General features: G+C 56.7%; 1 protein-coding gene across 1 annotated transcript in view; it reads right to left on the bottom strand.

The window, feature by feature from the left end:
• Nucleotides 1-7343: 7343 nt before the first annotated feature.
• Nucleotides 7344-14955, bottom strand: part of RERE (arginine-glutamic acid dipeptide (RE) repeats) — a 267612-nt gene continuing 260000 nt past the window's right edge. The window contains exons 18-23 of the mRNA XM_014546200.1: nt 14168-14953; nt 13867-14089; nt 12313-13033; nt 10673-10819; nt 10120-10300; nt 7344-9844 (exon numbers count right to left, since the gene is read on the bottom strand). Coding sequence (XP_014401686.1) covers nt 9811-9844; nt 10120-10300; nt 10673-10819; nt 12313-13033; nt 13867-14089; nt 14168-14953 — 2092 coding nt within the window. The 3' untranslated portion in view covers nt 7344-9810. The remainder of the gene's footprint in view (nt 9845-10119; nt 10301-10672; nt 10820-12312; nt 13034-13866; nt 14090-14167; nt 14954-14955) is intronic.

Genomic DNA, 14955 nt, shown 5'->3' on the forward strand with positions numbered 1-14955 from the left:
ATAAGGAAGGAGTCTGTGCTGCCTTCAGAAAGTATCTATATACCTGATCGGCCAGTTGCCTTCCACAGAGGGAGGCCAGACTGTGGCTTAGGCCCACTCCCCACAGGGACATCAGTAGGACATCCTGTGAGGGCTCCCAGGCTGTTAGAGGGGGCAGGCTGGGCTGAGGGATGCCCCCCGAGTGCACAAATTTTTGTGCACCGGGCCACTAGTCTATATATATAAAAGCCTAAGCGACCGAACAACCAGTCGACTGGTCGCTATGATGCACACTGACCACCAGGGGGCAGATGCTCAATGCAGGAGCTGCCCCCTGGTGGTCAATGCGCTCCCACAGTGGGAGTGTCGCTCAGCTGACTGACCCATCCCGGCCCGGTGGCAGCCACTCACTCCCTCAGTAGTCCTGCAGGTCCAATCTCCGGAGAATGGGCCAGGGACCAACTGACTGGCGCCACCAGCACTTTCCCAACAGCGCAGCCTGCCTCCTGGAAGTCAGCCTCAGGCACTGGGGCTGCTTCCCCTCCCTAGATGCTCCACAAGGAAGAAATGATATAAAAGTGGCCACCAGGTGGCTCCCGACAACCGGCACAAACGTCAGTGGGATGGATCCGGATCTGGATCCCGGGCCAGCAATGGCGTCCCACCACCCGCACAATCACATCCTGTGCCCCCACCCCCCCCTCAGGATGGGCGCCAGACACAGGGCTCACGGCTGGTGAGCGCTGCTGTGGCATCGCGCGCCCACGGCAGGCACAATGGAGCTGGGGCTGGGGCCGGGGTGAGTGGGAGCGGCAGGCGGCGTTGGGCTGCCGGGTTCAGCCCGATCCCCGCAGCCACACTGAGGAATCCCACTGGTGCATGAATCTGTGCACCGGGCCTCTAGCTGTAAATAAGGCTGTTGTGAATATAGGGGTGCATATATTCTTTCTGATTGGTGTTTCTGGTTTCTTAGAATATAGTCCCAGAAGTGGGATTGCTGGATCAAATGGCAATTCCATTTTTAATTTTTTGAGGAAACTCCATACTGTTTTCCATAGTGGCTGCACCAATCTGCATTCCTACCAGCAGTGAACTAGAGTTCCCCTTATCTCCACATCCTCGCCAGCACTTGTTGTTTGTTGATGTATTGACGGTAGCCACTCTGGCAGGTGTGAAGGGATATCTCATTGTAGTTTTAATTTGCATCTCTGATGATTAGTGACGTTAAGCATTTTTTCATGTGTCTATTGGCCATCTATGTGTCCTTTTTAGAGAAGTGTCTATTCATGTCCTTTGACCATTTTTTAAATTGGATCGTTTGTCTTCCTGGTGTTGAGTTGTATGAGTTCTTTATATATTTTAGAAATTAAGCCCTTATCAGCTGTATCACTGGTGAATATGTTCTCCCATACAGTGGGTTCCCTTTTCATTTTGTGGATGGTTTCTTTTACTGGGCAGAAGTTTTTAGTTTGATGTAGTCTCATTTGTTTTTTTCTTTTGTTTCTCTTGCCCTAGATCCATGGTCGGCAAACCACGGCTCGCGAGCCACATGTGGCTCTTTGGCCCCTTGAGTGTGGCCACGAAGTTTCAATTGCACTGTATATGTGCGCCCACACGTGGTATTTTGTGGAAGAGCCACACTCAAGGGGCCGCAGTTTGCCGACCACTGCCCTAGATGAATTGGTAAAAATACTGCTATGTGAGATGTCTGAGATTTTACTGCTTTATGTTTCCTTCTAGGATTTTTATGGTTTCACAACTTACATTTAAGTCTTACCCATGTTGAGTTTATTCTTGTATATGGTATAAGTTGGTGGTCTAGTATTTCTTTTCTTTTGCATGTACCTTCCTAACACCATTTATTGAAGAGATCTTTACTCCATTGTAGGCTCTTGCCTCCTTTGTCAAATATTAATTGACCATAATGGTGTGGGTCAATTTCTGGGGTCTCTGTCATGGGCTATTTGGTTTATATGCCTGTTCTTGTGCCAGTATCAGGCTGTTTGGATGACAGTGGCTTTGTAGTATAGTTTGATATCCAGTATTGTGATCCCTATAACTTTGTTGTTCTTTCTCAAGATCGCTAAGGTTATTTGGGGTCTTTTTTGGTTCCATATAAATTTTTGGAATATTTGTTGTAGATCTGTGAATGATGCCATTAGTATTTTAATAAGGATTGCATTGAATCCGTAGATTGCTTTGGGTAGCATGGACATTTCAATGATGTTAATTCTTCCAATCCATGAACATGGTATCTGCTTCTACTTGTTTGTTCCTCTATTTCTTTTTTCAATGTTCTAGTTTTCTGAGTACAGGTCTTTTACCTCCTTGGTTAAGTTTATTCCTAAGTATATTATTATTTTGTTGTTGCAATGGTAAGTGGGATTTTTAAATTAGTTTCTCTTTGGGAGTTTACTATTGGTGTATAAAAATGCCATTGTTTTCTGGGTGTTAATTTTGTATCTTACTATTTTGCCAAATTCATTCATTAAATACAGCAGTTTTTTGGTGGAGTCTTTAGGGTTTTCTATGTACAATATGTCATCTGCTAATAATGAGTTTTACTTCCTCCTTCCCAATTTGAATGTCTTTGATTTTTTTCTTCTTGAAAGCAGATATCCCTGTCCTGTTCCTGATCTTAAGGGAAATGCTTTTATTTTTTGTCCATTTTGTATGATGTTGGTTGTAGGTTTGTCATATATGGCCTTTATAATGTTGAGGTATGATCCCTCTATTCCCACTTTGCTGATAGTCTTTATCATAAGTGGGTGCTGGATTTTGTCAATGCCGTTTCTGTCTGTTGATATGACCATGTGATTTTTATCCTTCATTTTGCTTATGTGATGTATATTTGATTTGTAAATATTGTATCAGTCTTGCATACCCAGAATAAATCCCTGTTGGTCATAGTATATAATCTTTTAAAAAATATATTGTTGGACCCAATTTGCTAATATTTTGTTGAGTATTTTAGCATCTAAGTTCATTAGGGATTTTGGCCTGTAATTTTCTTTCTTTGTAGTGTCTTTATCTGGTTTTGGAATTAGGATAATGTTGGCCTTATAAAAAGAGCTTGGAAGTCTCTTGAATTTTTTTCTAGTAGTTTGGGAGGATAGGTGTTAGTTCTTCTTTGACTGTTTGGTAAAACTCCCCTGTTAAGCCATCTGGTCCAGGACTTTTTTTTGCTGGGACTATTTTGATTACTGCTTCAATTTCATTAGTTGTTATTGGCCTATTCAGATTTTCTGATTCTTCCTGATTGAGTTTTGGAAGATTGTATGTTTCTAGGATTTTTTTCATTTCACCAGGTTGTCGAATTTGTTGGCATTTAGTTGTTCATATTTTCTTGCAATAAGAATCATTTATTGAAGGTTAAGGTGTAACTCAATGGTTATCAACTGGCAGGGACTGTGGCCCCTCACTCCCACCCCAGAAGACTTTTGGCCATATCTGGAGATATTTTTGGTTGTCACAACTTGGGTGGCTGCTACTGTCCAGAGTTGCTGTAAATATCCTGCAATGCACAGTACAGCCCCCCACAACAGAGTTGAAACCCATCTCCAAATGTCAGTAGTGCTGAGGTGGACAGAGCCTGGCCTAACTGTACATTGCATCCCAGAGTAGAGTTAGAGCATACAATGCTTTGGGGTCAGGTCTAATATTCATTCATTCACTCATTCTCACATCCATCCATCTACCCATCCAGCCATCTTCCCATCTATCCTCCCACCCACCTATCCATCCATCCTCCCACCCACCCATCCACAAGTTCCCTGGGTATGGCAGGCAGAGAATGGTAAGTGCTGTGAGAATGGAGATCGAGCTGTGAGCAACAAGTGTCTGCCCTCATTCAGCTGATGTGGAAGAGGAGACAGAATACACCGAGGTCTATGCCGAGGACGGCAGTGAAGTGCTGTGAAAAACAAGAGCAGGGGAGACCTGGTGATGGGTCAGGAGTGAGCTACCCCAGAGAGAAGGGAGTGGCCTCTCTGGTGAGATGCCATCTGAACCGTGCCCTGGTGAAGAGCGGAAGATATCTGAGATGGGAGGTGGGAACTTGCTTGGCCTGTTCAAGGGACCACAGGCAGCAAAACACTCAGATGTGAAAAGCTCCATCAGGTGGGAACCTCGAGGAGGTGAAGCAGATGCCTGCCCTCTGACTTGACCCTGGGCTCCCTTAGTGCCATTGCCGGAGGCTCCTGGGTCTGGTCCTTCCTCTGTGCCCCTTGCCCTGGCCCAGAACCTCTGCCCATCCCCTTGCCTGCGATCTACCCTCATGGCCCACCTTCCACCCTGCAGGTCTGAGCCCACCCCTTTCAATACCCTCTAGACTCCCAGTACCCGAGGAGCCAATTCTCAAGTCCTCGTGCCCAGCCTGGACCCTGAGCGTCTTCCTATGCCCGCCACCCTCTGCACGGCTTCAGCCTCCATACTGCAGCCTCAGCGCCCCATCCAGGGGCAGCCACAGCGCCCTACCCAGGGGCAGCCGCAACCCATGCCTGTGCTCATGCTATTCCCGCAGGCGAGGTCTTTCCACCTCGTCTCTTCCCATCAATTTCTGATTCATCCACGTTGACCTAAAATGCTACCTCCTCCATGAAGCCCAACTGGTTGGAATCAGTGAGTCTTTGCCCTGTGCCTTCACATCATGTCATTTTACCTTCATGGTTATGAACCATGAACTAAGCAAAGCAGGTCTCATCATTCCTGCTCCATGTGTGGGTGGCACAGAGAGGTTCAGTGACTTTCCAAAGTCACACAGCTCCTTCGAGCCTCCTGGTAGTCCCATGCTTTCCTGGGACTCCAGACTCATCCTTCCCACATTCACATTGCTTAGGACTTTAGATTTTTCTAGAAAATGTTAATGGGGGGGGGGGGGTCAATAAAGATAAAAAATAAAATGTTGAGTGTGGGTTCCTGGGCTGGGCTGTTTTGCTGTAGAATGGCCAAATGTGAGAGACGAGGAACGAGGGGCTCCCTGCTCGCTCTTGGTCCGCCACACCCTGGGCCCTCTTCCTAGAACTTTCTAAATCAACAAAGATCACTTTGCAAGTGGGAACGGCTGTCGTCAGCCTCTCGTCCTAAGGAGCTGCTGAGTCGGGCGCTGGTTGCTGGGGGCCGTGACTGAGCAGAGCGCCGGGCCCCTTGGCCTGCTCCCAAACGCTGCCCTTGACCCAGGTCTGTTCCCAGCCGACCGCAGAGGCAGCCACCATGAGGCCCGACTCGCCGAGAGCCACACCTGCTTCGTTCCCTCAGAGCAGCTCTCTCTCGACCTGAATATCGAGCTGTGATGGTGGGGACGTCAGCGCTGGGTGGCTGCTGAGGCCCGAGGCCGCCCTGCGTGAGCTCGGTGCTGTCTGCACGCCTCGCTTCCCTCCCGCCGCGAGGAAGGGACAGCACCACCCCACCCGGCAGACCTGCACCCCGAGTCGGGGATCTGACTCCGGCCCGATAGCAGCGTCCGGAGGCCGGGCCCTCCCTGCGGCCTGACTGCGTCTGCTCTGGGCTCAGGAAAGGGAGAGCGAGCTTTGCTCTGCGGTCCTGGGTCGCTAAAACCAAAAAGCCATGATGGTCACGGATGTTGAAGCCACGCGAGTGTCCCCTCAGCAAACCTGAAGGTCAGTCGTGCTCCTTGGCGGTCACAGCATCCAGGATGACACGCGTCGGTCGAGGGAACAGATGGCAAAGCCACAGCGGCCGTCTTCCTAGGCGGTGGCGAGCCCCGGGCCCCGGTGTGGGATACAGGGCCGAGGCGGGCGGCATCTGACAGGTTGAGGGAAGGGAGGTGCTTCCCTGGAACGCGCCGGAACTGACCACACCAGCCCGAGTGTCTGCAGGTCCACACGGCGCGTGCTGCGGCCTCGTCCTGGCTGAGCACCTCCTCCTGGAAGACTCGGAGGCGAGGGGTCCCGAGTTGGGGGCACAAGGGCCCGCGGGGGCAGCAGCTCCGGCTTTTGTGTGCCTGTGTGTGTGTGTGCATGTGTGCGCGTGCGTGTGCGTGTTGGGTACTGAGGCTGTCATGCTTGGAAATCCCCCCCAACTGAAGATGCTCTTCCAGCTCGTGAAATTCCCGTGTAGGTCCCAACACTGGGCCAGGCGCCGGGATGCAGCCGAGAACAAGAGAATCTTTCATGGTCATTACACCCACGCCTGGGTCCTGCCCGCCCCACCGCAGCCCCCAGGCCCCTTCCCTGCTGTGACCTGTCCCAGTTGCCCTTTTATGTCCAGCTCCCTGCCTCCAGGAAATGTCAATTTTACAAAATACTCACCACACCCACACCTCCCTCCTGGAGCATCTCAGGGAAGGGGAGGAGGACCTTAACCCGCAGGCGTCACCAGGGGCTGGCAGCCCGAGATGCTGCCTGGACCTTACAGACTGCCCCCTGGTGGCCAAGACTGGAAGTGCCGGCGAGGACCTGGGAAGGGACCTTGGCAAGCTGAGGGCTGCCTAAGAAGTGCCTCAAAATTCTATTTTCCACCTAATTCACCACATGGGTGTCCACACCCGAGGGGCTCACCAGAGGCCACAGTGTCAGCAGACTCTGCCCGAGCTTCTGACAGTACCGTCAGGGCAGAGGCGGGTGCGCGGCAGGTGGTGCCCATGGCCAGTCCGCACCTGGGAAACTGAGACCTGTGCGGCTGACAAGGCCTTTCTCCAGCGTAACTACTGCCCATTCAGACGCGTCTTGGCGTTTACGTTCCCATTTGCAGTTCATGAATGTGCCCACTGAAGCCGGCTTCACCAACAGCCCGCCGCTCTGAGACCAGCAGAGATGGCACCTGGGTTCCTGCTGCCCAGTTCCCTCCCCGCCCCCTTCTTACCCACGACCCAGAGTGTGGGGCCCCGCAGCTGGCTGCCCCTCCTCCGCTCCCCCTCGGGGTCTGGGTGTGAGCAGGGCCACGCGAGCCGGGGCAGCACAGGGGAGGCAGGAAGGGGCAGGGCAGGAGGAACCCGGGAGGAAGAGGCCGTGCACAGGCCACACACCTGGCGGGTGCCCACCCATCAGCAGGGTGGGGTGATGGCGGGGGGGACGGACCTGGGAGAGGGTGCCTTGGTCCCAGTGCACCCACCCTGGGGCCCATTCTGCGGGTGGGGAGCCTCGTGCAGATCGAGTATCTCAAGTTGGCAGGTGGGAGTGTCTCCCGAGAACAAGTGTACTCACCTCCCTCCCAGACAGAGCCGACGTGGACCTTTCCAGAAGCTGCTTTGAAAGGTGAGCAGTTGCTGGCAACAGCTGAGGGCACCAGATGCCCCCTCCGCCCTTCCCCACCCAGGGGGACCCAGGTAGGGCCAACAGCCAACACCCCACCCGCCCCCAGGAACGAGACACAGGCCGCGGGCTCACCACTGGTCGACACCCAGCTGTTGTAGTGTAGCTTGGTTTTATTTATGTCCACAAATATTTCCAAAAAATTACAAAATACTCGAATGGAGAGAGCACAGAAGTCACGATCTCTGGTGTCTACGCTGCTCACACTGTGTTAGCTCACGGCAAACTACTCATATGTACATTTAGCTTCAAGGTACAGACACGCGGCACGCCGGGCACACCTCGCTCTGCAGCCGCTGCGTGAGGCCTGAAGCGCAACCTTGACAACATGGAACGAGATACATACAAAACACAGAAAAGCAAAACCGAACTTCAAACAAAGGAAGGAAACCAAGGGGCCGGGCTTCAAAGACCCCGCGAAGGCCGGGCCCCTCCGCGGCAGCTGGCCAGGCGAGGGCCTCGGACTGGGGGAGCTCAGTGCTTCACCACGGATGTGGGGAACCAGCCTGACAGACTCGCCTTCCACAGCTTTCAACAGACTTCAAAGCACTAACCTCCCTCTTCTTTGGAAAAATGGATGCTGGGGAGGAGACGAAGGGGCCTGACGGAACGGCAGGCCGGGTTCTACCAGAAGTAAAACGAGGGACGGGAGAAGGTGGGGCAGAGGCGGGAGGCTGGGGGGCAGCGGGCGCCTCGGACGGGCAGGCCCCCAGGAGCAGCGGCCAGACAGCAGCCACCGCCCCCGAGGAACGCATGCCCCTGCCAACGCAGCCACAGGTCCGATGACAAAGGGTTCATTTGAGCTTGTCTCCCCTGTAAGGAGCTAAATTTAAGGCAGAAATGGAATGAAAGAAAACTAATGAAAAAACTACAAACATTTTCAACAAATAAAACAATCCTCTATCTGTCCCAACTGAAAGCAAAGGCGGTTGAGCAGGGATGGGAAATGCCCGGACCTGCGCGGACACCTGGGTGTCTGGTCCCAGCGCCAGCCTCCCTTCCTACCCATGGGGCTCGGGTCCTGGACGTACTTCACATCCCCCGGCCCACAGACATGCTCTTGTCTGACAATTCTTGGATGTGGCCACCACATGCCACGGCAGAAACAGCCCTCAAGAACCTGAGGGGAGAGGAAGGAAAAGGTCCCGCCTGGCAGGAACAGGTGCAGGCAGCCAGGCTCCCCCTCGGCCACGCAGAAGGCCGAGCCCCCAGCTGGCACCTCCCAGGGAAGCCCGCCTTCCCCTCCATGTGTGCGGCTGCCACTCCAGTTCCCACTTCGGGATGAAGGGTGGGACTCAACTGGTGTCCCAGTCGGACACGGTCACCAGGCTCCTGGTAGACACACAGGCCACCACCCACGGCCGTGCCACCTCCGGGGCCTCTCCCACCCGGACAGCAGCCCCGGGCTGTGGCGAGGACGGCCCGGCCTGACGAGATCGCGTGGACACATGAAACGGCAGACGGCTAACAGAGCCTCTGGCCAGCACACGTGCGGAGTTACTTGTAGGGAATCACTCCGAGAATGTTATGCGGTTGTCAGAGTGAGAAGGGCAGTTCGGACAGAACAATCAAACACGTGCGCCTAGAACCCTGTCAGGAGATCTGCAACCACACACAGAAACATGTGCTTTCTCTCCGGCAGACACAGGACGGTGGACATTTAACGCCTGCGCTCCTGGTGCAATGCCAGGAGGTCCGATCTGGCAGATGTCTGCACCGCTGGCCACGCACAAGCCAGGAACAGACAGAAGTGGAAAACCAAAGCAGCGAAACAAAAACCGCTTGTAACATTGTCCCTGCAAAACCCTGGATGCTCACTGCTGCGACCAAACCCAGGCCCAAGCTTTTGCCCATTTGTAATTAGCAACGCCCATCTGTCCCCTTTAATTAAAGGGATAATTATATATAACTTTTTATTAAAAAATCAACTCTGTATTCTGTCAATAGCCGATAGGAATTCACAATTAGTGACATGGCTGGAAAAAATAGATCGGAACAGTAGTTTGTGGAAGGAAAAAAAAGGCTGCTCTAAAATTATTTACAGACGTAAAAAGCCGTGCTGCAGAACTTTCTCAAATTATGAAGATTTCCAACAATGTAGTAAAATAAAAGATTCTTCAAAAATTATAGCTCTTGGATTCCAAACTCATATGCCACCTATTTCTGCAACCCCGCGGGTTTTGGCACACATGTGACCGAGTGTGTCTGCACGCACAGTGAGGGGGTGACTGGGTTCTAGCACCTACTGAGAAGTCGAGGAAGGGAAGGAGACGAAAGCCGAACCCCAAGATTGCTGGGTAGTTTTCTGAATGTTCAGTCCAGTCCAGGACTCACTAAGTTTCTGGGGGACTGTCATGCAGGGAGACCCAAACCAGTCTCAAGGAATCCTCTCTACAAACACACACTATTATGCTGACACAGTTTTAGTTGTGGGCTTTTAAATATAGAAAGAAATCTTTAGAAGATATTCTTTTGCTTTTGCAGCTCCTATTGTATGTAAAAAGTCCTGTTTATCCCCCCAAGACTGGGGCTTCCACAGCCAGCGTTAACAATAAATAACTTATAACTGCTTGTCACCTTCTTTCTTCAGTCGACTGGAAAGAGAAGCAGAGAAGAGCGACTTCAGCACCAGATGGGGGCTCCCAAGCAGTTGGCCTGCCCCGCCCCACCCCCCAAGAAGGCTCTATGGGGGTCCCCTCTAGGGCCACATGTAGCCAGGGGAGGAGCCTGATGCCTGCTGATAGGGGAGGAGCATCGTGGGCACAGCCAGGAAGGGGGGCCCTCAGGCTGGGGCCGTGGCCCGCAGGGGGTGGGGGGTAAGTGGGAGCCCAGCCAGCCTGCCCCTCCCTCAGGCCCCTCCCCACCTCACCTGTAATAATCTTCCTGACTTGGTAGGTGGCTGCCATGCATGTGGGGGTGTGCGTGCAGCCACTGCTGCTCCATGGCCAGTCTCTGCAGCTCAGCCGACTGGGCATGCATGGCCTGCAGCTGGTGGGCCGCTGACATGGGGGGTGGGATGGCCCCAGGCAGGTCTCGGGGGTAGGGGGTTCCTGCCAAACACAAAACAGTCTCCTGAACAGAGAGTCCAGGGGAATGGCCAAGACAAGGCCAAGGCCTGCAAGGAGGCCAGGAGACCCCTGGGGGAGGGGTGCCCGAGTACCGCCCCTCCTCCCCCTGCTGAGTGGGCCTCAGCCTAGTGTTTCTTCTTCAGAGAGGCCCACCTTCCTAAGTCTCAGATTTAAATGTGGAGCCTTTGTTATTCCTTCATTCCGACGGTTCCCACCTGGGTTCCTGTTACACCCGTGCTCCCCCCCCACTGAGGGGACATGTGTTGAACACATGAACCAACGAATGACCGGGCCCTCGGGCCAGACCACTAACCAGCTCCTCACCGGACCCGGCCTTCCCAGGTGCAGTCTTACCAAAAACTGGGTGACGAAGCATCTCGTGCTCATGGGGGGGCTGTCCAAGCAGAGGGTTGGGGAGGGTGCCAGGGGGATAGGGAAAGCGAGCCAGGTGAGGGCCAGCAGTCAGGGGGTCCACCAGCGGGTGCACGGGGCCTGCTGAACCTGGAAGAAGGGACAAGTCCAGGCACAGGTGGGCGCAGGGCTCTCCGATGCTGCCCTCCCTGGCTGGAACCCAGGGCATCCTCCTCACCACCAGGACCCGTGACCTTGACCCAAAGTGACTGTCCTCGGCCTCCCCACTCGCCCGCAGTGGAGCTCCGGGAAGTGACACCCAGTGCAGAGCGGACTGAGCACCCGACGGGCTGGACCCTGGACCAGCAGAGCCCACCTGGCCGACCGCCCAGCCAGCATTCCTGGTCCAGGCTGCCTGTACCCAGAGCCCGAAGGAGGCCAGCAGACTGCTGTGGGCAGGGGCGGGCTCAGCGCGGCGGGCTCTCCCTTCTGCAGTCATCGCTGGCTCCCTCGAGTTCTCCTTCTGCCTAGAGATGCTCTTTCCAGTGCCTCCCCTCTTTGCCCGCTTCCTTCTTGTAACGGCAGCATCGCCTCCTGCCTTGTTCCCTCCCTGGTTCACTTTTCTCCGGACACTGACCCTTCCCACAGCCCAGGCTCGTCCACAGATGCCTCCCAGCCTGCGACAGTGGACGTGCACGGGCTTGGCCAGCACCTACAGCTGCGCCTGCACATCACAAGTGCTCGGCAAACACTTGGCCAATGAGTGTACGACGGCCTGCTTATCCTACAGCGCCAGGCGGTCTGCTGGTCACACTGCGGCTTAGAAGGCCCACACTGGGTGGCATGACACTTCCAGGTGGCAAATGACAGCTCCTTGGCTTCCCTGGGCCCACCTGTCAGGGCTGGGAACACGGAGAGGAAGCCAGGTGCAGCCCTCCCTCCCCTGCGTCCTGCTCTATCAGCCGTCCTCCTCCCTGGCATGGAGGTCAGTCCAGGAGGAAGTCCCTCCACCGCAGCCCTGGTCCCAGGGAGCAGGCACACTGCCCACTCCAGAGCAGGGTCAGAGCACCCCCTCCCCACCTGCCTCAAACCAGCCTGCACCCCAAGCTGGCCAGGCAGGCACTCACCCCCAGGGCGAGCAGGGCTGGGCAGCCCTGGCTGCTGAGCCGGAAGCCTAGGCCTCGTTCCCGAAGAGGGCAGGGAGACCACAGCCTGCCTTTCTGGGTGTCCCAGTGGCTCCAGCTGGCTCCCAAGGCCTTCCCTGTCCGCAGGCCCTGCCTCCTGCCCTAAACCTGCCCGGTGAGCACAGGCTGCTTCTCCTCCCGGGCCCACCCCGGCCCAGGGCCGAGAAACTAAGCTTTATCCCGGAGGCGCAGGCAGAAGGGCGCAGGGTGGCGCAGCTTTCTGGGGACCTGCAGCTCTGCAGAGCTGGGGGCTGAGCAGACCCAGGCTGCCCCGAGTAGTGGCAGTGATTCCTCGGAGCTCACGGCATGCTCTACGCTGGACGTTCTAGGACCGGCCTGGAACCAGGGCTCGTTTAGAAAAGAACAGTCTCTGCTCTGGGCCGGCGGCTCCATCTCTGGGCCGCACCTCCTCACCCCAGAGCCAACCCACAGTGCCCTCTCAGCAGCCCGGACACCTACCTTGGTGGAGGGGGTCCTGCTGGTGGAGGTGGAGGTGCGAGTGGATGTGTGAGTGCTGGTGATGGTGTGGAGTCACGTTGAACATCTGCAGTCGGGCCAGAGGGTCGCTGGTCAGCGATGCCATCCGCTCGGCGTGAATCCGCTCGGCTGCCAGTCTATCGGGGTAGCTCATCTCGGGCCGCAGCTGGGGGCCCGCCAGGGCCAGTCTCTCCCTCTCCAAGGGGTTCAGGCCCGGGTGGAACGAAGCAAAAGGGTGGGGGCCCGCAGTGGGGGGAATGGTGAGGGCGCTGTGCCGGGCGAAGTGCTCCATGGGGTTGGTGGCTGGGTGCAGGGGGTCCAGCTCAGGAGGCTTCACCTCGAAGCCCGGCTTCATCCTCTCCCGCAGCTCCCGCTCCCGGATCTCCCGCTCTCGGATCTCCCGCTCCCGGAGCTCCCGCTCCCGGATGGTGGGGTCGACGTTGTAGAGGCCGGGCATGTGGTAGGCCAGCAGCGGGTCAGTGGGGTTGAGGGGCATGTAGAAGGGGTGGTTGCGGTTGGTGGGCGACATGACGTGGGGCCGGGCGTACTCGCTCAGAGTCCGAAGGGCAGGGGTGTCCGGCCCGATGTACGGGGGCACAGCAGCAATGGTGGTTGGCGGTGGCTCGAAGGATGGCCGCATGTGGCTGGGACCACCGAGCTGGGGGTCGCTGAGGCGGCCCTCATGTGCTGAGCTGGACGCCTTCTGCTGAGGAAACAGAGGGTGTGGGGGGAGACCAGTTGCCTAGTGTCCTGGGGAGGTGAGCTCTGCCCTGTGGCCATCCTGCACTGACCAGTCAACTTGGTCCCTCCACCCCAACACCGAGCGGCCTCAGCCACGGCCTGTGACAAGGACCTGGCCCAGACCCCCTGTGACGGTCTCCTCTGTGCCTGCAGCTTCCCTTGTGTCCTGAATGGGTTCATGTACCTGTGAGACAAGGCACTGCATGGGAGGGGTCCCCCCCACAAGGGCAGGCGCTGGGTGGCCTAGCCCACGAGAGTGCCCAGCTAGGGCCGCCAGAGGGCGCGGATGAGGCAGGTTAACGCCCCAATGCCTGGCTCTCCCCCCCTTTCAGTTTCTCTGCAGTTCCCTCCAATTACATGTCTACAGGCTGCTGGTCAACCAGTCTGAACCTGCCAGGGCCAAGGAGGAGGTGCATGGTGAACCTCTGGGGGAGGGGGTCCTGGGAAAGGAGGAGGTGCACGGCCTCTGGGGGAGGGGGTCCTGGGAAAGGAGGAGGTACACGGTGAGCCTCTGGGGGAGGGGGTCCTGGGAAAGGAGGAGGTACACGGCCTCTGGGGGAGGGGGTCCTGGGAAAGGAGGAGGTGCACGGTGAGCCTCTGGGGGAGGGGGTCCTGGGCTGGCTCCGGGATGAGCAACCATCTCTGAAAAGCCTAGGATGGGGCTCAAATAGCACTGGATCCTCCAGCTGCCATGACAGTAAAACAAACAGCCTCACACAGAGCAGGTGGCCAGTGTCCCCGGCCTGGCACGGCCAGCGCCCCCTCCCTGCACACGCAAAAAAACGGAGCACTCACAGCCGCTCGCTCAGCCTCCCGCTCGCGCTCGCGCTCCCGTTCGCGTTCCTTCTCCTTCTCTTTCTCCCGCTCCCGCTCCTCTCTCGCTTTCTGCTCGGCCTCTCGTTTGGCCTTCTCGATGGCCTCCTCCCTCTTCTTGGCCAGTTTGGATCCCGCCAGAGGCATGAAGTACAGGTCGGCCCGTGCGCACGAGTTGTAGCCCCGGTCCAGGTGCTTGTAGAACCTGAAAAGGCCACGTCTGCCATTGGGCTCTGCCAAGGCCGAGGCCTGCCCTGGGCCGCCCAGCTTCCTGACACAATACCTGGCTGACTGGCTGGCATGGCTGGGGGTGTCCACCACAGTGGGCTCGGGGGACGGGCTCCTCGGTGGTGGAGGGGGGCTTTCGGGCTCCTCGGCATCGTCCAGAGCCTCTTCCTTGATCTGGACAGTGGGCAGCGGGCAGGCTGCCCCCACAGGTGTGCTGCCTCCTGAAGAAACGGCAGCAGAGCAGGGTGGCTGGGCTGACGGGCCAGGTCCCGGGAGTGGAGTGGAGGTACTGGGGCAGGACGGAGGGGTGATGGGAGGCGGGCCTCCAGGGACAAAGGGGTGCTGAGCGAATGAGGGCTGAGGGGGCGCCTGATGGAGGCCTGGAGGGGGGTGGGCGGCAGCAGCAGGGGGCAGGCTCTGGCTCTGGGTCAGCACGGGAGGCTGGGCGGGGGAGGAGGGCAGTGGTTGGCTCTGAGGCATGAGCTGCAGTGGTGGGGGGTGCGCCGAAGGGGGGTGGTGTGTAGACAGGGAGCTCAGGGGCTTTAGTGCTGGAGGGGGAGGGAGGTTGGCATTCATGGAGAAGGGTGAGGGCCCTGAGAGGTGAGGTGGGTGCTTGTGGGCCTGTGGTGCTGGCAGCTGGGGGATGGGCGTAGTGGGTGGGGGCTTGATGTGAGGCATGGCCAAGGGTGCGGGTGGCAGGGGCTGCTCCCTTGGGGGCTGCTGGGGCTGCAAGACTGACTGAGAAGCTGGAGGCTGCAGGGAGGTGTGAGGGTGAGCTGCTGCCTGGGAGGCCTGGGGAGGGAGGCCAAAGGGCTGAGGGGGGCCTGGGTGCTGCAGCAGGGG

This window comes from Myotis brandtii, unplaced genomic scaffold (assembly GCF_000412655.1).
Source record: "Myotis brandtii unplaced genomic scaffold, ASM41265v1 scaffold434, whole genome shotgun sequence".
Lineage (NCBI taxonomy): Eukaryota > Metazoa > Chordata > Mammalia > Chiroptera > Vespertilionidae > Myotis > Myotis brandtii.